The sequence below is a fragment of the Ursus maritimus genome, unplaced genomic scaffold (genome assembly GCF_017311325.1).
Source record: "Ursus maritimus isolate PB19 unplaced genomic scaffold, ASM1731132v1 scaffold_3, whole genome shotgun sequence".
In the NCBI taxonomy this organism is placed as follows: Eukaryota; Metazoa; Chordata; class Mammalia; order Carnivora; family Ursidae; genus Ursus; species Ursus maritimus.
In genome coordinates, this window is record NW_024425563.1 from 55,760,887 (window position 1) to 55,783,000 (window position 22,114).

At 36.9% G+C, this 22,114-nt stretch overlaps 1 protein-coding gene across 3 annotated transcripts in view; it reads left to right on the plus strand.

The window, feature by feature from the left end:
* Positions 1-6: 6 nt before the first annotated feature.
* SNX13 (sorting nexin 13) overlaps positions 7-22,114 on the plus strand; it is a 127,567-nt gene continuing 105,459 nt past the window's right edge. For all 3 annotated transcript variants that reach the window (XM_040644219.1, XM_040644221.1, XM_040644220.1), the window contains exon 1: positions 7-669. In XM_040644219.1, the coding sequence (XP_040500153.1) occupies positions 40-669 (630 nt within the window). In that variant the 5' untranslated portion in view covers positions 7-39. The remainder of the gene's footprint in view (positions 670-22,114) is intronic.

A 22,114-nucleotide genomic window follows, 5' to 3' on the forward strand; every position in this document is an offset into this window, starting at 1 on the left:
CATATTTAACCCCATTCGCGAAAGAAGTCAACCCTCCTCATGCTCTTCGGTCGCCTCTGGGCAAAGGAAATGCGAGAGGGAAGTTTCTCTACAGGACATCTGCCGCCTTGTCCCCGAGACGCGCGAGGTCCGCAGCGCCATCAGTCGAAGGCTCGGTCTCTGCCGGTCTCGCTCCACCCCAGACTGAGCCTACTCCGGCGTGCGGCGGAGGACGAGCGAACTCCGCGGGCGCGCGCGCCGGCTCCCGGGCTGACCCTGCGCCGGGCCGCTTCTCCACTCCCGTCACTCCCAAGTCGGCCTGGGAACCCAGCTTTGGAGGCCTCACCGCCGTGGCCGAGTGGGCCGCGAGGAGTCCGCCTCCACTTCCCCACGCGCCGGCGCCATGGAGACGGTCACGAGTCGCCGGCGGCTCCTGCACCCACCAATGGGAGCGCACGTCGCAGAGAGACGCGGACGTCGCTCTTCCAAGATGGCGGCGCGTCCGTCGCGAGCAGCCGGGCCGGGGGGAAGCCAGCGAAGCCGAGTAAAGCCGCCGCCCGGGAGAGGACTGAAGGAGCTGTTTCGGCCGTTGGCGGCGGCTCGGGCAGTTTTCGCTGCTGCTACGGCTGTTGCCATGCGGCGAGGCTAGGGAGGAGCTCACTTCCCCGGGGTGTAATAATGTTAACAGAGGTAAGCGGCGACGGCGGCCAGTGTTTACCTGTGAAATGGGGAAGGGGCCGGCGCCAGCTCTTCCGAGAACATCATTTCTCCCGCCCGAGGGCCTGACCTTCCGTAGCGGGCCCCGGGGCCCGAGGAGCAGCGGGGATCCTACAAGTGCCCCCTGAATAGGAGCTGTGCTGACTCAACAGAGTCCCACCACCTCCGGCTGCTGTGCCTCTTCTTTCGCAGTTGCCACTTGCCCGTCTCCCGTGGCACTGGTCACCCTCCTGCTGTCGCTACCTCCTAACTCATCGCTTCCTTCGTGGTGTCCCCTTACACTCTGCTCTCTGGCAGCGTTGGTCTTTCTGCGTTGCTCCTGGTTCCTGTTCCCCTACGGTTTGCCCGATATCTCCCTGGCCTCCAGGGCCCTCCACCTCCAAGCTCGGTCAGCATCCTGGGATTGTCACTTGGCCAGGCCGGTTTTTACCCACCCCCTACTTTGCCTACTTCGTGAAGTGGACCTTCTTTCTCAAGCGACACTAGAATAGCCCAGTTATATCACCGCCTCCCCACCCCCGTCACCTTTTTAAATCGTAGGAATCAGAAGTTCAGTTTAGCATCTACGCTCTTGATTTTCTTAAGGCTCCCTTGGTACCCTTTGTGGAACAGTTTTGGTTTTTTTTTTTAAACTTGGACCTGAAATGGAAGTAGGGCACCTATGACTAGCCAATCAGTTTCCCTTTTCTAGTGCCTCATGTCCATTGCAAAAAGCAGACTTTTTGAAGAAGTAGAGTTTGCCTTTACTAGCAATACTTTAAGGGGAAGAACTAAATTGGTCTCATTAGATACTTGACCCACAAGTTATGTGGGTTAACACAGTTATGTGTAGTGGTATATGCTGGTGTAGGCGTCATTGAAGATAAATTCTGCAGCTTGTGGATTTGAGGAAATGTCTTAGAAGCTACTGGCTTGAAGTCCTTTGAAGGTTCGGATGTCAGCTGTCAGGGACTAGTTTGGGCATCTTTGTGGGCTGAGTTAAGGATAGGAAACAATTTTAATGGGCGGCGGGAAGTATTCCTACCTGGGCCAAAAGGAAATAAAAACGTTTGTAGATGAGTGGCTTTTGTTGTGTTAAAATGTGACGAAAAAGGATTTACTTGCGTTTCCACTTTGATAAACTCTCAGGAAGTCACACTTTGGTATTTGCACTTGATCAGTGAGCAGAGCCTGGAATATGATGTATCTGGTAAATACTTACTGGTTGATTTTAATTCATGAACTTCTTATTTCTAGTAGTTTGTAGTTCACTTAGTATTTCTAAATTCCACATTTTTGTTTTCATTCTTGGAGTTTAATTCTTGGAGATTAGGATACATCATAAGTTTCTATTGTCATTAGCAGTATTAGGTTAAAAAAAGAGATCTAGGTAGCAGAAGTTCTATTTTTACCTTCAGTGTGGTATTTTGGTGAGAATAATTAGCCTTATAATAAGCTTCAGTGGTGTCTTTAATGTATGATATTTTATGACATGATCTTCTGATGAAACTTGGCTTAGGTTAGCATGTTTTAAAGAGTTGTAATGCTATCACATGAGCTCAGTGTCTGCTAGTAAATTGCTAGTGTCTTGATTTGGAAGGACTGTACCTTCTAAGCTTCTGTATTGTAAAATTATTTCGTGTTTCAGTGAAATGCTTTAAACAGTGAGTCATTGATGCTAGTAAGATGTACTGTAGTACTTTGTGTGTGTTTATTGGCGCACAGCTTGTAAGTGGCTGAGCCAGGTTTCCCACCTTGGCAGTCCCTGCCAAGTCCATTCTGTTAACTACTACATTGGATTGCCTTCCTGAAGGACGGCCCAGATTAAATGGTACTTGGATTTTATCTTGGTTTTTAGTAGTCATTTTACAGATTAGAAAACTGAAGCTCAGAGACTGGTCCAAGGTCAACATTTATTAGTGGCAAATGCGAAACTCGAATCCCATCTGACTTAGTACAGAATTCTGACTGTATAGCTTTCAGTGAGTAATTTTCAGCTCTCTCAATAGATTTTATAATATACTAGTTTCTTGTCCACAATTTCAGTAGGTAAACTGAGAATTATACTTGAGAAAGACTTTTTGCTTTACCTTAGCCTTCTGTTTTTAAGGCTCAGAAATAGTCCTATTTTGAAGTATATTAGATATAAAATTTTACTCAATATTTGTTACTAAAAAATTAGTAGTATGGGACTCTGTTTTACTGCTTCTCTTCCTTCTAGCACAGATCAGGAGATATTAGGGGAAGTGATTTAATTCATGTTAGATCTTAACATATATAATGATGAGCTACGTTACAAAAGAATGTCTTGTTCAGCAAGGAGACCCTGTGCTCAGAAAGTGGTGAATTGTACTGTCTGCTTCGTTCTTTGACATCTCAGCATTGAGGTAGAAGATACTGTCCTCAATAGCCAGACGAGAAGACTGAGAGTTAAAATAGTTTGCTTAAAGTTATATAACAGGTGGTGGAACTAGGAGTCACACCTAGGTCCTTTTATTCCACATGGTGTGCGGTTTTTGTGGCTCAGTATGGAATGTATCATTAATTTTCTTTTGTAGCTGAAAATCATCAGTAGACTATTTTTAGGTATAAGTTTTTTTTTTTTTTCCGAACCAGGATGAGGATGCCAAGTGTATAGATACATAATAGTAACAGTAGTGATAAACATATGAAACTTCAGTTTTGCGTTTTGTCAAAATAGATCTTTGAAGCCTTTTCAGAAATGAGAAACTATGCAAGTGATCAATTAAGGGCCATCTTAAGTTAAAGGAAAAATTACCTAGTTTAGCAAATTAGTATGTATGTTGAACTTTGAAACCTGTGATGATTAGTGTTGAATTGAAAGTACAGCCCCAGTAGGTCCTCTTGCTTTTTTTTTTTTCCCCCCTAAAGGGCAGTTAACATAGTTTTCGATTTAAACTTTTTGGCTTCAATTTGTATTATTTTCATTCTCAATACAAATGAAATATTTAGAAGACTTGCTAGCCATATCTGTGTGTCTTTAGCATTTTCCACATAGGCATGACAGATTTGTTTTAAATGTCTAGTTAATCTTTTTCCCCTTATACTGTCTTTGCCCCTGTTAGGACTTCTTACTCTTAATGTTACTCCTGTTTGTCATAGTATACTTGAAAATTATTTGTTTAATACCTATTCACCCTCCATTCCTCTGTTTTAAAAAGAAAGTATAAATTTGCATATATCAGAATTTGGGTATGGGGTGTTTACTTGAGGATTTGTTTCAATTAATCTGAATTTTCACAACATTAGAATATAATGAAATATATTAGGATATAAAGAAGTATTTATCAATGAATTTTTATTAAACATATTTTTAAACTTTTTTCAAAAACTATTAGGGTGATGATTCTGAGCATTTACTATTATAGACGACTAAAAGTATAGGAGATGTAGGAAAATATGTTGAATTTAAACCAGAGCTGTGGTATACTCTGGAGGTTATTTTTTGTATAACACCCAGTTACCAGCCTGTTGACATTTGTCTTGTGCTTTTAAAAACAATGGAGTAAAACATTGTAGCTGTTTAAGCTTAATAGTTTGGGTTGTGGGCAAATGTGAGGTGTTAGTAAATGTTAAATAAAAATGGTTTATATTTGTGTTAAGTTACTGCCACCCAGATTTATTGTTTTTTATATCTTAACACTAATTGTTGATTTTGTGGTTAACAAATAGGACACAGACGGGAAAAGGCGCACTTTGTAGCACTTTTGCAAGTCGCAGGTTAATAGTTGTTAAGAGAATAAAATTTTGTGTTTCAAATACATTTTGAAGGTATTTGCACAAAGGAAGTTAATAGGTTTGTTCTTTTGAGATTTTTCATAGCTTTTGATAGGTGATTTGCTCTCAAAGGTGATAGAATTTACATTATATCGCAAAGTTGTTTAACCATGTGATGGGTAATTTTATTTGTCAGTTTAACTGGCCATGGGGTGCCCAGATTAAACAGTATTTCTGGGTGTGTCTCTTAGGGTGTATATGGAGGAGGATGAGATTAGCATGTGAATCAGTGGACTTTTCTTTAGTAGATTGCTCTACCTGTTATGGGTGGGCACTCTCTAATCCCTGGAGGGCCTGAATAAAACTGCCGGTGGAGGAATTTGCTCCTTTTTCCCCCCTGCCTTACTGCTAGAGCTGGAACATGACACCTCATTTTATCTTCTCCCTTGGACTGGGATTTATATCATTGGTCCCCTGGTTCTCAGGCCTTTGGACTGAATTACCACTAGTTTTCCTGGGTCTCTGGCTTTCAGATGGCAGATTGTGGGACTTCTCAGCCCCCATAATCATGTGAACCAGCCCTTCATAATAAACCTCCTTAAAAAAACTATGTTTCTTATTGGTTCTGTTTTTCTGGAGAACTCTAATACAGAAACAGAGTTTATTTTGTGTCTCTCTGGAAAATCCTGAGATGTGATGAGTTGTGAAGCAAGGAAGGATTTTGGGGGGCTTTTTTAAAATACACTCTTGCCCATAATGTTTAATATAAAATTATGACTTGCTTTTTGTTAGTATATTTGTTAAGAGAAATATTCTTGGGATGCGTTAGTCTTTAATGAGCTCTTTTTTAAATGATTAATGGTACTGTAAAGGCTTTTAATCAGAACAAGAATCATAGCTCCATTGGCATTTAAAGGATGTTGAAAAGTAGGAAAGAGATTTTATAGAGAATGGAAGGACATCACTGTCTAGGATGAGGCTGGCTGGTAACTGTACACACAACATTGTTTAGAATCTTTTGTTGATAAGCCGACTTGAATATTGCCAACCATTTCTCAACAATTTTAAAGGGGTGGGGCACCTGGCTGGCTCAGTTGGTAAAATGTGTGACTTTGGATCTCAGGATTGTTGAGTTTAAGCCCGATGTTGGGTGTAGAGATCACTTAAAAATAATATCCTAAAAAAAAAAAAAAAGAATTTTAAAAGGCCTTTGATTTATTTTTTTCCCCTTTTGATTCCAGATTTTCCGAGTTTATAAATTATATTCATAAATATTTTCATTATGTTTTATTAATCTAGCACACGTATACCCCTTGTTCATCAATCCTGATCAGCAGGTTGCTAGCTAGTTGATAGAATTTCAAGCAGAAGCAAATATATGTGTCAGTTTAGTTACGCCCTACAACTTTATATTAAACATGTCTTCCATTCAGTATTTTGAAATATTAAAATAGAGGTTTTAGTTTTTCGTAACTATCCTTGGGAGTCCTAGATAGGGAGATATCAGTGTATATGACTCTGGTGTTTGGATGGATTGTTCCTAAGTTTGTTGGCCAGTTTTCCATAGACATTGATAAAATATTTTCTTAACTAATCTGTATGTTTATGGTTAAAAGTGTTATATTGGGCACCTACGTGGCTCAGTCGGGTAAGCATCTGCCTTCGGCTCAGGTCAGGATCCCAGAGTCAGTCCAGTCCCCAGGGCTCCCTGCTCAGTGGGGAGTCTGCTTCTCTGCCCCTCCCCTGGCTCATGCTTGCTTGCTCTCAATCTCTCTCTGTCAAATAAATAAATAAATAAATAAATAAATAAATAAATAAAATCTTAAAAAAAAGTATTATATTATTTGCTACAAGTTTATGAAATTATTTTATTTGGGGAAATATGGAATTAAATTTGGGAGAAGAACTAAGAAATAAGTAGAAATGTTTGTAGTTTTAAAGATTAAAGGTAGGGATGCCTGGGTGGCTCAGTCCCTTAAGTATCTGCTTCAACTCAGGTCATGATCCCAGGGTCCTGGGGTCAGTCACGTTGGGCTCCCTGCTCAGTAGGGAGCCTGCTTCTCTTTGCCATCGCTCTCCCCTTGCTTGTGTGCACTCTCTCTGACAACAAATAAAATCTTAAAAAAAAAAGATTAAAGGTATTGGTTTTATGTCATAAGGCCCCTGGAAAATGTATTTGCTTTTCATCTCTTTATGTAGTAATTGCCAGCATATATATATAGCTTTTCGCAGATTATGTAGGGTGTTTTATGTATTAATCTAGTCTTGTTAGATGTGCTCATGCTTACTTCGTTTAGTCTCATTTCTAGTGTAACTGTGGAATGAAGAGAAATCTCTTTAAAGGGAGAAGAAAAGGGGTGTAAGAAGATGTTTGCTTCAGGTAGAATCAACCAAGCCGTGTTAGTTGAGTAATGATGGAAAAGGAAGGAGCATGAGCTTTTGGAAGAGGAAGAAAATAGGTTCTATCATGGGGAAGTTTTCAGTGCTGGTCACTCAGTAGCTAGCCATTTGGTGGTGAAGCTAAGTGACTTGATGGCATTCCCTGAGTGAGGTTCCCAGGGTATGGCTTTTTAAATATGTTTTGAAAATTTGTGGTTTTTCAGACCATTAAGTGCCCTCTCTACTGATGGTAATCTAAAATTGACTTTCTATTTCTCAGGTTTAGTTTTGATACTACAACACTTTAAATATTTGGGAGGAGAGGGAACTTTGAATTAAAGCAAGTGGACAGCTTTTAAACTATTTTACCATTAACAAAAGGAGTTAAAATTGAGTGAATAAATAGCCTGGACTCTTGGTGGTGATTCATCCTCACGTCTATCAATAAATTACACCTACAACAGTAGTGAAGCAAGACAGATAACCTATATGTTAAGTAGTATAGGGATGAGTCCCAACTTCACTTATTTATGATGTGACATTAGGGAAGTGGTTTGAAATTTCTGAGTCTTGGTTTCCTTCTTTATAAAATTGGATAATAATAGCACTTCCTAGCTGCTCTCATATTGTTGTGAAGATCAGATAAAATGATAGAGAGTACAGCTCTGTAAATTGTCAGTCATTATACAAATATTAGTGGTTAATACATCAGGGTTTTTTCTGTATGCCTTGCACTGGTATGGAACCCAAGTCCTAGGCTCCATCTAGCTTTATGGCTCATTGGCTTCTTAGCGGGTGGATGAATGGATCTCTGGAGAAAGAGAGTGCCCCCTGGCTATTGGCGCAGTTATAGGGGAGGCACAGAAGAGATTAAAAGAAGTGAAAGAAAAAAAAATAAAGAGTAGACTGAGAGCATGTCTTGCAAACTAATAATGAGGTTAGTTTCCTCTGTAGTCGGTAAACTGAGTCCAAAGGATTTTTGAAAGAGAAGTTCCAAAAAATATTTAGAAAATTTCAAGGTTACTTATTTGAGGGTTAGCAGTCATTTCTACATATTCTTAAATATTTGTGGGAAAAGAAATCTTTTAATCAACCCTGATCAATTCTTGAAAGGAAAAGCTGTTGTTTAGGGTAATTTTTGTAAAGCTTTGGTTATAACTTGTACTAGAGATTAATTTTTGCGGTTTAATTTGTTCACCGAACAAATACACCTGCTGTGTGGTAGGCACATGAGAAGCTCTGGTGCTCGAATGGTGAGTCAGATCTGAAACCTGCCCTCAGAAAATTCACTCTCAGAGCTCAGTTTGTGCCAGTTCGGCAATCATTCCGCTGAAGCCTTGAGGTCTTTTGTCAAAATAAAACAGATAACATAATTAAAGGATGAAAAATTAAGCAGAAGAAAAGGTTGGAATATGTAATTAGAAGGTAATTACTTGCATTAGCTTTATAACTCCAGGTAAAACTACCAGTTTGGATGAGATGGCAGCTCTAAAATGAGTTTCTCCTTGCTATTGAAGAGTCAACCCATCTCTCCCATCCGTATTTGCTCCAGGCTAATTCATAATAAATGAAAAATAAAAGAATCAAGAGGTAAAAAAAAAAAAAAAAATCTGAATTTGTCACGTTCTTTGTTGTTCTTTCCTGAAAAGACTCCTTAAAGCTCCTTAAGGGATTACCTTTGTCTACTGAAGGATCCAGTGGAATTCCATTACCCTGATGAAAGTAATGCTTAATCTCCACCCTCATCTATTATATATTCATTTATATGTTTATTTTGTGTTTCTTCCCTACTGAATGTAAACTCCTGAAGATGGGGCTCACGGTTGTGTTCCCAGTACCTGGAATAGAGCTTAACATCTAGTGTCCTCACTAAATATCTGTTGAGGGAATGAATGTTAAATATTCTTTTCAGTAAGATTAAGGTAAATGTGAAAAATAATTAAGACAAAAATTGTCTGCCATAAATTTATGCTATCACATTAATTACCTTTCAAGGATTGGTTACTATCAGTGTTCATTAGATATTTTTTAATAGGACACTGTGGTTGAATATTGTGTTTGGGATCACAAAAATCAAAGAAGTTTGACCAAAAAAAAGTTGAACACCAAGCTTTTCTTTAGAATGTATTTCTGTCTTAATTTTTCTTACAGGTAAAAATTGGTTAGAGTGATCTTATTTTCATATGACCGATTACAAATGCAAGAACAACTTAGATTTTATCTTGTATCTCTTAATACTTGATTTTTATTATGATTTTATGTGTACTACTTAAAATGTGTATTCCTGAACTAGATAAAGCTTTGTTTCAAACAGTACAATAATGCTGATTTTTGTGGTGTTTTGTTGAGTGTTTCGCAGTTTGTATAACCTTTAATATTATCTTGAAAGTTTGCAAGTATGAGTAAAAATTTGGTCATGGATTTCAAAAAGTTATTTGTGGGGTACATTTTCAGGGAGGGCAGCTGCTGCCATAATCTCTTGATTGAAAAGCCTCTCAGTGTCATTGTTAGAGACAGAACATTGTTAGATCATTTCAGCCACCTGCAATTCCATTATAAATTCAGAAATGATATGTATCAGAAAAGTTCAATGAAACAGTTCTATGTTCCGCTGTGAAAATTAAACTGGTTTATGATCTTTAAGTTAGTACCAGACACTTCATATACATCAACTGGAATAATTTACTGCTGTTGGTGTATTGCACTATTTTTCCCAATTTCCTGAGGAACCTTTTTATTCTGATGCATCTGTGAAATCCCCAGGGCGAGTCCTGCTTTTGCTTTTCACTGGAGCTCTGCATGATTGGAGAGTCCTTGGATGTTACTGTGCTTAAACCTGAATTGGTTTTGCTCCTGAAACCCTGCAGCTATTTTTAGCCTGGCTATAGTTTCGCCCTCTAGAGATAGTGTATGATTCTTTGTATTGTGACTTTTAAGGCTAGGGTTGTGTGACAGCACGCATTTGTGGAGAATGGCTTTTGGATTCACCATCATTTGAGGCTTGGAAATGATAAAACTGATTGAAGCTGTGCAGTGTTAATGGAAGAGTTAAATATGAAATAAAATTTCATTTTATTTTAGTTATTACATAAATTTTGGGAAGTGATTGGTCTGATTTTAAGATATGTGTTATCCAGTGTTTCTTTAAGTCATAATATTGTACTTTAGATTTGTTCTTGATGTCTCTTCTCGAGTTTATTTGAGATGGCATATTTTTCTCAGGGTATTTAATCAGACTGCAGTTATTAATATAATCAGCTATTTTTATACCTGATGTTAATTACTAACATCTGACACATTTTCTTGAGTAGCACCTAAGTGCTCAACACTTAAACCTTTGGAATAGTCTAATCCTGGTAAAAGTTAGCAGAGTAAAAGAAAATGGGGTAGGGGGAAGTTGGAGGTAGCTTGAAAGGTATAACAGCAAAGAGGAAAAAAACCCTGAAATAACGTATTTTACAGAGTGGGTGTGTTGATTACTAAAAATTTTAGAAAAATCAACTAGGCTTGAGAGTATTTTATAATTTATTAAAAATGTGTTTTATGAACTAAAGCTCAGCAAATTAATGTCTGATAACTTAGAATATTCAATCAAGTAATATGCACTAATGCAAAATTTAGTGTGATTATCTTTGTACTGGGGCAAAGAATGTTAATCATCCTTTTTTCTATCTATAAATCTTTATGTACGTGCATATATGTATTTTCTAATCACAAATTGAACATTCTAATTTCTGAAGAGTGTTTGCTGATGGTTAAGATCGATGGCTGGTGTCAGATTATTTGGATTTGAATCAAAGTTTTGTCACTTTAGAGCATTTGATTTTGGAAAGTTATTAACCTTTTTGAACCTTAGTTTTCTCATCTGCATGACTGTAAATTAATGGTACTTATGCCATAGTGTTGTTACAAAGTAAGTGAAATGACACATTAAATACTGTGAATAATGTTTCCCACTGTAACACTCAGTGAATACTAAGTTTTATTATTATTTGTTCAGATGTAGATAGCAAGTAGTTTATTTTCATAACTTAGAATTTAGTGTTTGAAGTTGTTTTCTGTTCTTTGTCTCATAGTGGAGGTTTTAAAATGTTAAATTAAACAAAGAAGTCCTCTTTGACCCAGATGATCTAATTCTTCCCTTTCTGTTTCAGTTTTTACTAACTTTCTGATTTATGTGTTACATTGAGAGCTAGATTTAGACTGAATTTTGGGAGGAAATCGAGAGGTGATACCTGTATAATATGAATTGGTCATAACTAGAACTTTTGACTAACCAATATATCTCTTCTGTATTCAAGCTTTTACTGTAGATGAGTGAAAGGAAAAAGTTGTAGTACAATTTCATATTGTGTTTTAAAAATGGCAGTGTTTTATCGTTTTCTATAATGGGAAGTACTGTGATTCTTGTCAGTTTGATAAAGTTTTATGTAAAGTTGCTTTGAATTTATATTAGCTCTTCTGTTGGATTGTTCCTTTTATAGGGAATAGGCAAGGAATGTAAAAATCCTTTGTTTAAAAAATATGATTGGTATTAGTATTGTGCAGCGACTTAAGAAAAGGACTGAGGGGTATGTTATTAGGAGTAAAATTTGTACTTACAAGTCTTAATATGGATGTTAAGCATATAAATTATTTCAATCCCTTCATACAATAGCTACCTATCTGCATTCATGCAGTGATAAAATAAACTGTTATACACAAGGAAGGGGGTGTTCCTGTTTTAAAAACATTTTACTTAGCTGGAGATTATGCCATCAGAGTCCTTTGTGGGTGAATCTATATCTGTCTTTATTTTCCTTTCTATACTTATTTTTTCCTTCTTGTCCGTGATGCTTTGTGGATGTGGTGGTGATTTTCCCTTGCCTCTTTTATTATTCTCCTCTCTGGAAGCTTGCAACTTGCTCTCTCAGGGCTTTTCCCCCAACCTTTACCCTTTCCTCCCTCTTGCACATAAATTAAACAGGCCACGATAGAGTATTTAACTTTCATTTTTAACTTACACACCATGAACGCGTATGAAAATATTTTTCCATTGTTAATTTAAGAGGTAAACAAGTAAAACAGTATATATATATTTATTTATTTTAAAACAATACAGTGCAGTATAATTTTTTTTTATGACGGTATGCCTCTTGTCTGAATTTATCCTGATTAAAAAGACTTAACGAGGGTGCCTGGGTGGCTTAGTCGTTGGGTGTCTGCCTTTGGTCCAGGGCGTGATCCCCACATTCTGGAATTGAGCCCCGCATTGGGCTCTTCTGCTGGGAGCCTGCTTCTTTCTCTCCCACTCCCCCCTGCTTGTGTTCCCTCATTCGCTGGCTGTCTCTCTCTCTGTAAAATGAATAAATAAAATCTTAAAAAAAAAACGACTTATGATCTCTGAGTTAATGAACACTGTTGAGCTTTGTTTTTTTTATTGTGAATTGAAAGGATCTTGTAGTACTTTCAGGGTCATTGTTCTGATATTGAGTTGTTACTGTACAGCCGTCAGGAATGTGAAGGAAATTTATGTGTATCTGTGCTAACTCTAGAACATACCCTAAAAGTTACCTGAATACTATTACTTACAAAATCTACATCAGATTTTTAAAGAGTACCAAGGGATTTAAGATGTTAGTGTCTTAGTTACTTCAGGTTTTTCTGATAAATTGAATTTTTGAATCTCAGTAAGCCACTTTTATTTGATTATTCAGATATTGTGTGTAGAATTTTGCCCATCCTCTCCCCACTTCCTTTTTAAAAAGTCTACTTGAGCGTCAGTATAAAATAATGGTTCAAAACGTGCTTGAATTTTAAACCAAGCTCAGTTCGTGCCCCAATTATATGACTTAGCTGTTTCCTCATCTGTAGAATAAGTTAGTAATATAACTTTTGTCAGAGTAGTTGTGACAATGAAATATATTTAACTGGTTAGCAAAGGTCCTAGCCAATACTAAGCGCTTAGTAAATGGTGACTCCTACGGTTGTTTTAGAGGATTCTCCTTTTCATAAGGAAAAAAGGTAGGAGATTGGTGATAGTTCATTGCTAGGCTTTGCATGGAAGATCTAAGTCTCTCTACTGTGATAGGCTTGTGTTGTTTTGATTTAACCTTGGATGATATATGATGGGGAAAAGCAAAAGTTGAGTTTGAATATGGAAACTTTCATTCTTGTATTGTTATAGTCATGTGTGAATGAGGGAGAAGAGGGGCCATTTATGAATATGGCCTGTTTTGTCTTGCCTTTGCACCCCTAAACTGCTGTGGTAAAAGTTTTGTGAACTTTAGGAACACTTTTATAAATGGAAATCTTTTCAGGTGTATTAATTAAATTCATTCTTTATAATTCACTTTTGTTAAAGGCACTTAATATGAATTGCCATGGTACTAAGCTTATTTTTCAGTATGAGGTAATGAGAGAATGATCTTGATTTTTTTTTTAAAGATTTATTTTTATTTTTATTTTTATTGATTGTGCGAGAGCCAGGGGTTGGGCAGAGGGAGAGAGAGTAGGATCCAGGCTGAGCAGGATAGGGCTCCATCTCTTCACTGTGAGATCATGACCTGAGCCGAAATCAAGAGTTGGAGGCTCTACGGACTGAGCCACCCAGGGACCCAGAGAATGGTCTTGATGTTTGAGGATCTTTATGTAGTATAATGTGGCCCAAATAGGGTAGGTAGATAGTAGACCAATTGTTGGGTTAGACGCCAAGTGCAATACTGTATTATATTAGAACAATACATTTTAGTTTAGTTTAGTGTTATAGTGACAGGATCTAAAGAGAACAAGGTATTTATATAATAGGAAGAAAATTACTGAGAAACCTGAGCATTCAAGATCTTTATTTTTTTTTTTTTTGATGTTTTCTTTCTGGTCTTAATTAATTAGTTAATTAAAGAATATCGTAGAATAATGCCCTCTTCCCATTAAAACATTTCCATCATTGTTTCAAGAAATGTAATGAATTAAAACACTCTCCATTATTCAGAAAAACATTTTTAAAATAAACTATAGAAATATAAAAAATATATAAAATATATAATTTAAATCAATTTTTTAAAGTGCAATTTTTCAAACATACAGAAACCTTGAAAAACATTGCCTTTAACACCCATGTACCAAGTACCTGTATTGTTAACATTTTGTTATATTTGCTTTATTTCTGACTCTCTTTGTGTTATTTTTGTTGTTACTGTAGCTGAATCATTTTAAAGTAAATTGCACATATTATGTCACTTTTCAGAATACTCTCATAATCTCCCAAGAGTACGGATTTTTTTTTTTGGCTTTTTAAGTTTTTATTTTAATTCCAGTATAGTTAGTATACAGTGTTATATCAGTTTTAGATGTACAATATGGTGATTCAGCAATTCCATACATTACCTGGTGTTCATCACTACAAGTGCACTCCTTAAGCCCCTTCACCTATTGAACCCATCTCCCCACCCACCTCCTCTTTGTAACCATCAATTCTCTATAATTGAGAGTCTGTGTTTCTTGATTTCAACCCCCCCTTCCCCTTTGCTTGTTTGTTTTTTTCTTAACACATATGAGTGAAATCATACGGTATTTGTCTTTTTTGACTTATTTTGCTTAGCATAATACTCTCTAGCTCCATCCATATCATTGCAAATGGCAGGATTTCATGGCTGGATAATATTCCATATATTATATATGCACAAACATCACATCTTTATCCATTAATCAATTGACAGACGCTTGGGGGTGCTTTCATATCTTGGCTATTGTAAATAATGCTACGATAAATGTAGGGGTGCATGTATCCCTTTAAATTAGTGTTCTTGTATTCTTTGGGTAAATACCCAGTAGTGTGATTGCTGGGCTGTAGGGTAGCTCTATTTTTAACTTTTTGAGGAACCTCCATACTGTTTTTCAGAGTGACTGCACCAATTTGCATTCCCACCAAGAGTGCACAAGGATTCCTTTTTCTGCACATCCTCTCCAACACGTGTTGTTTCTTGTGTTGTTGATTTTAGCCATTCTGACAAGTGTGAGGTGACAGCTCGTTGTAGTTTTGATTTGCATTTCCCTGATTGTAAGTGATGATGAACATCTTTACATGTGTCTGTTGGGCATCTAGATGTCTTCTTTGGTGAAATGTCTGTACATGTTTTCTGCCCATTTTTAAATTTGATTATTTGTTTTTTGGGTGTTGAGTTGTGTAAATTTTTTTTTTTTTAAGATTTTATTTATTTGAGAGAGTGAGTGAGAGAAAGCATGAGAGGGGGGAGGAACAGAGGGAGAGGGAGAAGCAGACTCCCCATTGAGCAGGGAGCCTGCCTCTGGGCTTCATCCGGGGACTCCAAGATTATGACCTGAGGCGAAGGCAGATGATCGATTGAGCTACACAGGTGTCCCGAATTGTGTAAATTCTTTATGTATTTTGCATACTAACCTTTTATTATATATGGCATTTGCAAGTATCTTCTCCCATCCCATAGGTTGCATTTTAGTTTTGTTGATTGTTTCCTTCTCTGTGCAGAAGCTTTTCATTTTGATGTAGTCCCAGCACTTTATTTTTGCTTTTGTTTCCTATGCCTCAGGAGACATACTATAAAAAAACTGCCACGGCTCATGTCAAAGAGGTTACTGCCTTTGTTCTCTTTTACGATTTTGATGGTTTCCTGTCTCACATTCAGGTTTTTCATCCATTTTGAGTTTATTTTTGTGTATGGTGTAAGAGTGGTCCAGTTTTTTTCTTTTACATGTTGCTGTGCAGTTTTCCCAACACCATTTGTTGAAGAGACCATCTTTTTCCCTTTGGATATTCTTTCTTGCTTTGTTGAAGATGAATTGACCATATAGTTGTAGGTTTATATCTGGGTTTTCTGTTCTGTTCTGTTGATCTATATGATTGTTTTTGTGCCAGCGCCATACTGTTTTGATTACTGCAGATTTGTAATACAACTTGAAGTCCAGAATTGTGATGCCTCCAGCTTTGCATTTCTTTTTGAAGATTGCTTTGACTATTTAAGGTCTTTTGTGATTCCATACAAATTTTAGAATTGTTCTAGTTCTGTGAAAAATGTTTTATTTTGTTAGGGATCGCATCCAATGAGAATTTAAAAAAGTATGACCACAGCATTATTGTCGCATCTAATAAAATTACCAGTAATTTCCTATTACCATTGAATATTCATTATATTAAAATTTCCCCAGTTTGAACCTGGAATAGATTCCAGCAATATCATTATTAATATCTTTAATCCAAAATAGGTCATCTCTTCATCTTTCTCCTTCTCCTATTTTTCTTCTTTCTCATCCTCTTTTCCCTCATTGCTGTGAGTAGTTGTCCTGTGCATTAGGATGCTGTGTAGGATACACACAACAACGTCCTTCACCTCTGTGATAGTAGCTGCTCCTCTACCGCCCCTACCACATACCTTTTGATAACCAAAGATGGCTCCATATGTTGTCCATATGTTGTTAAATATTTTCTGGGGAGCAAAATTGTCCCTGGCTGAGAGCCACTGCATTAGAATTAGTACCCTTTCTTCACTGTAATTTTTTAGATACTTATTCTTTAGAATTGTTTTTATCTTGAATTGATTCTTTTCCATTTTTCTGTGTGTCTAGCCTGCTTTGCTTATTTCCTCTTTTTTGTTGTTTAGCTAGCAAGTGGTAATTTTTAAAATAGTTTTATTGAGATATTATTCACATACTATACAGTTCACTCAAAGGGTATAATTCAGTGACTTTTAATACAGAGAATTATACCTCCATTGCTGCAATACGTTGTAGAACTCATTACTCCCAAATAGAAAAACCGCTCACCCTTTAGCCATCATTCCCAGATCTTCCCTCCTTTGAGCCCCAGGCTGTCACAAATACCTCGCCATCAATTTGCCTATTCTGGACATTTTATATGAATGGAATTAGAATATGTAGCCTTTGTGACTGGCTTCTTTCATTTAGCATGTTTTCAGGGTTCATACATGTTGCAGCATATATCAATACTTAAAATTTTTTGTATTGCCTAATAATATTCTATTGTATAGGTACACCACATTTTGTGTATCCTTTCCTCTGTTGGGGTTATTTCCATTTTTTGTGCTATTCTGAATACTGCTGGTATGAACACTTGTGTACAAGTTTTTGTATGGACGTTGTTTCATTTCTCTTGGGATATATAGTAGGAATGGAATTGCTGGATCATACGGTAACTATGTTTAACCTTTTGAGAACTGTCGACTGTTTTCCAAAGCACCTATACCATTTGACATTCAAACCAGCAATATAGGAAGTTTCTAGTTTCCACATCCTTGATATTATTCGTTATCTCTGTTTTTGATTATAGCCATCTGGTGGGTGAGAAGTGGTATCTCATAGTGGTTTTGATTTGCTTTTCCTTAATGCTTGATGATGTTGAACATCTTTTCGTGTGCATTTCATGACCCATTTATCTTCATTGGAGAAATTGTGTGTTTGAATCTCGTACTCATTTAAATATAGGGTTGTCTATTTCGTACTCAGTTTTAACAGTTCTTTGTATATTATATGTAGAGGTTCGTTATCAGATATTTAATTTACAAATATTTTCTCCCGTTCTGTGCTTTGGCTTTTCATTTTCTTGATGCTATCATTTGAGTGCAAAATTTTCTGATTTTGATATAGACTGGTTTATGTACTTTTCTTTGGTTGATTGTGCTTTTGGTGTCGAAAGGTATTTAAATTTTGCAATACATTTTTTGTAGTTATCTTCAGAAGATACTATTACTAGTATTGCATAAGCAAAACCAAATAGATAATAGTAGAGCTGAAATTAAGTCATTGCAGTTTCCTCCAACTTGAATTTTTATTTTTTTAAAGTCAGTTTCTTTTTTTTTTTAAAGATTTTATTTTTTTTTTTTTTAAAGATTTTATTTATTTATTCGACAGAGACAGAGACAGCCAGCAAGAGAGGGAACACAAGCAGGGGGAGTGGGAGAGGAAGAAGCAGGCTCATAGCGGAGGAGCCTGATGTGGGGCTCGATCCCAGAACGCCAGGATCACGCCCTGAGCCAAAGGCAGACGCTTAACCGCTGTGCCACCCAGGCGCCCCATGAATTTTTAAAAATTTTTTGTGAATTTAGTATCATTTGTAGATGGTGCGTGTGTGTTTATAGAAGACTTTACTGAGGTTTGAGGGTGATGAAGAGTTGGGTTTACATTGTGCAGTGTTGGATAAATGCTCTTTAATGGGGAAGCTGACTACAGTGACCTGAAATTCTGCGGTGTTCTGTCTTCAGTTGCCCTGCGGTGAGCGTTCTTCATGGTTAGTCACACCCCTGGAGGAGGAGGAATCTTCCCAATGCAGAGACACCGTGTATTTCCAACCTTGCCCTCTTTGCCCCTGTAATCTGCCTCCACTCCCTACTAAATTCCTGGCTGCATTATCTTGTGATAATTATGGTGCTTATCCATTATTTTTTTTCTCCTAGCACATTTTAAGTCTCTAGTTCTTAACTTTGGAAATCCTTTACTAGGCTGGCTTGTTGTTTCAGTGTCACTCTAAGTCCAGGAATCTTAACTTTGTGTTACTCTTGAGGATCATCTGTTTATGGTCCAGCTGCCTCTTCACAGTTACTTGCAGCAGTGTCTGCCTTCATCACCTGCACCTTCCTAATTTATACTTCCTACTACGTTTTGAAATTCTTTTGAACTACTTAAATAATTTGACCTTGGTAATATACAAATACTGTCTTTTTAAAAGATTTTCCACATGCAAATCTGTTTCAAAAGATGTGTGTGTTAAGCTATTTCTTTATTATTACCATAATTTGACCGACTATTATGCTTTGCATCTCAAGAGTGTTTCATATTTTTTGCTTAAAGGAGTACAAATGTTATGACAGCCTTTATGATCATAGCTTGCTAGAAATAAATATTAGTAATAGCGTATTCATTTTAATATTTTAAGTGAATTATTAATTGAATGCTAATAAAATCAGTGAAGAATATGGTGTGTCTTGGAAAAGTGGTATGTGCAATCTAAAAATAATGAAGTATTATTTGCACTATGACATGGTTTTTGAAAAGTAAACCAGGGCAGAAGCACATTTAGTAAGTGAAAGTATTGTTTGCTTTTTCCATTTTAAAAACCATATTTACTTCTATACCTTTCTCTATATTTAAACACAAGAGAGAATTTTCAGTAAATTTGTAAAAATAACTTTTAAGATAGTGATGTGAATTATCTTTTCCTGCTTTGATAAGTTTCTGAATTGTTTATCTGTTTTTCCAATGATTTTTGTTTGTTGGTGTACTTTATACTGTTACCTTCCCTCTACCCTATAGATAGCAGTTGCTTGATGAATTGATTTGATACGGAAACCAAGGATAAGTGGAACCTAAGTGTTTAGATGCCAGTTGATGATCAGAAAGGAAGATAAACTGTTGAAGATTATTACTGGGAAAAAAAAAATCTTGATTTATATAACATTGATTTGATGATTGATCAGGATACTGTGTGTTCACTATATACCACTGAGAGCATACCACATGTGCCAAATGTTATACTTGGCACCAAGAATACATCAATGAACAAAACATACACAGTTTATGTCCTCATGGGATTTATAGCATATGGCATATATCAGAAAATAAACAAGCATTTTCAGCATAATGTGGTAAATGAGGATATTGGCAAGAGAGTGGTTGAAATGGTGAACCGTGGAGACCAGTCCAGATAGGGAAGTGGATACAGAAGTGGGCTAAATAAGGAGAAAGTAGAAGAATCAAGTGTCTGCAACTCCGAATGACAAAAATAGATACAGTTGGTATAACTAATTTAGAACTGGAAGGTTGTAGCCAGAGAATAAGATAATTAATTTTCACATTTCCCATTCAGAGAAGACAAAGTGGTGATGAAGTCTAGAGTGTGGTCTTAGAGTGGCTGAAGTGGAGTTGAACTGAAAGTTGGCAAAGGTGAAATAGTAATGTTGTTAAAAGTAAAGTGATAGATGGATTATCCATATGTATGTTAAATTGTTCAAGGTTATGTAGTACTTGGGGTAGAGAAGAATGTTGTGTGCCATGTATCAGAAGTTTTGAATGAACAGTTAGGAGTGCCTTGGAGATTAGTAGGTCCTCTCTGTGACCATGTTGAAATCACTTGGGGAACTTAACAAACTACTAATGCTTTTACCTTAATTTTGCTGCACCCCAGAAATCCTAATAGCTAGCTCTCATCCTCAGCTATTCTGATTTAATTTGTATGTGGTGTAACCTGGGCAGTGGGACTTTAAAATCCCCCCACGTAATTCCAAGGTGCAGGAATTGCACAAGGGACAGAGATTCTTACAGGAAACTGACTGGGAGTTATGATTGGAACCATGACCCTGCATCAAAAAGTTGGAGTAAGTGATAAATGAAAAAATAAGCAGCCTTTGAGAGGGTCACTGGAGAAGCAGCTTTGACTTAAAGCCAACAGTGAAGTTTTTGAGGATGTAGGTGTGGTTTGTTTGTTTGTTTTTTATCATGAAGCAGAGTAAACCTAGAGGAGAGCTTTGGGTAGGAGGGAGGTAGTGGGAAGTTGGATGATGGAGGAAAAAGCAAGAACAGTACAGTGGTTAGTATATAGGAGAGTACTGATAACTGAATACATTTATCTTGGTAGTGACCAAAAACAACAGGACATGGTGGGTTCAGAATTGATGTGGAAAATATATTCATCAGTTCCATAGTGGGTGACAGTTGGTAGTTGGGTAAATGGTTCTCAGGAGTCAGTTTTGACCTTGATGGGTTGAACATCATAGGAAACGCTAGCCTTGTACCCTTCCCTTTGTTATGGGGTTTGGATTGATTGAACAAGGTCTGTGGATGGGCTGCTGTTCCACAGGTTCCCTGGGGAGTGGTTAGAGGCCTGGTCTGTTCGTTCTGACACTGGCAGGTGGCAGCTTTGGAGTGTCAGGGCTTGGTCCGTTCTGCACAGCATGGTTCTGCTCACTCTGCTGCTTATGTGCGTTTGGCATTCTGCTGTACCTAACACTGGCAAAGCCTTCACTATTTCTTTTAGTCTTGATGCTTTTCAGGAACGATTGTAATTGTCCAGTTTTGGATTTGTGAGCAACTCCTGATGGGTTTTATTTTTTTCCCCAGTGTGCGAGAATTAGAGTAGATTTAGAAATAGTGAAAAAGGACTTTATATATTACATAGGCAAACTTTCCTTATTTATACATTAGAATTTTAAGTATAGAGAGTCAACTTGGAATGAGTTTCACGAAGAAACCACTCAGCTTAGATTAACTAAGGTATAATGGACCTAGAAATTTATAATTGTTAAACTGATTAGAATTTGTTGCAAGAATAAATGGGTTAATTGTAGCTCATTTTATTAATTTGACATATGACTTGATTTTCTTGCACTGTTAACCTTAGAAAATGCGGTAATCAGACCTCCCTGTCAACGGAGTACAGCAAATTTATTCTTCTTTTAAAATTAAAGCTTTTCAAAGTATTATACTTGCAGTCTGAAAGAGCTACCCTGATTATGCATATGTACTATGAAATTAGTTTTGAATGAAGAATTCGTTCAAAACATTCTAAAAAATTTTCAGTATATTTTTGGTCAAAATAAGGTAAGTAGTTGTGTAGTAAGTTTAATAACAGCTTGATGTAGAGATAAGAAAATTGTATGCTAAGTGGAAAACAAGACTTTTTGCATAATTATAGTGTATCATGTTAACTAGTAATTAAAACCCATGTGCTTTTACTAAGCAAAATATATGTCATGATTAAAGCTTTTATGCTTTGTTTAATTAGATGATTTTGCATACAGCGACCTTATTTCATATGTGTTTAAATTATGAAACTACAAGTAATTTTTTGAGGCTATGACACCAAGTAGATGAAGCCTATGATAGGTCATGGGGATTTTGGGTACATCGAAAGGATGCTTGTAACAGCTGGGTTATGACACGCATTTTTATATCTCCTGTATTCCTAGTTTTCAGATGTACTTATTAGCAAGGTGAAAGTTGAGGCACAATCATGTAAATAGTGCTCCTTTTCCTTTTCTCTTTTTGGATTGCATTCATTGGCTTTCCTGATGTTAAGGTGGATATGAATGGTACCCATGTACACATTTTTTTAAACGTCAGTTGATATTTATTTAAAAACTACACAGCAAGTCAGTGTCTCAGTCATCTGTGGTTATATCTCACAGTTTAGTTTTAACAGTACAGATTCAGATGATTCATAGAAATGTTAAGATTTTTCTTTGGCTGCGACAGCTGACATCTTTTGGTTTAAAATTTCGAGGCCAAAATTATTTCTACGCTACTGTGTGGTGGGAAATTCTGGTTAACTCAGGTCAGTATTTGTTATGTTGGAGTATAT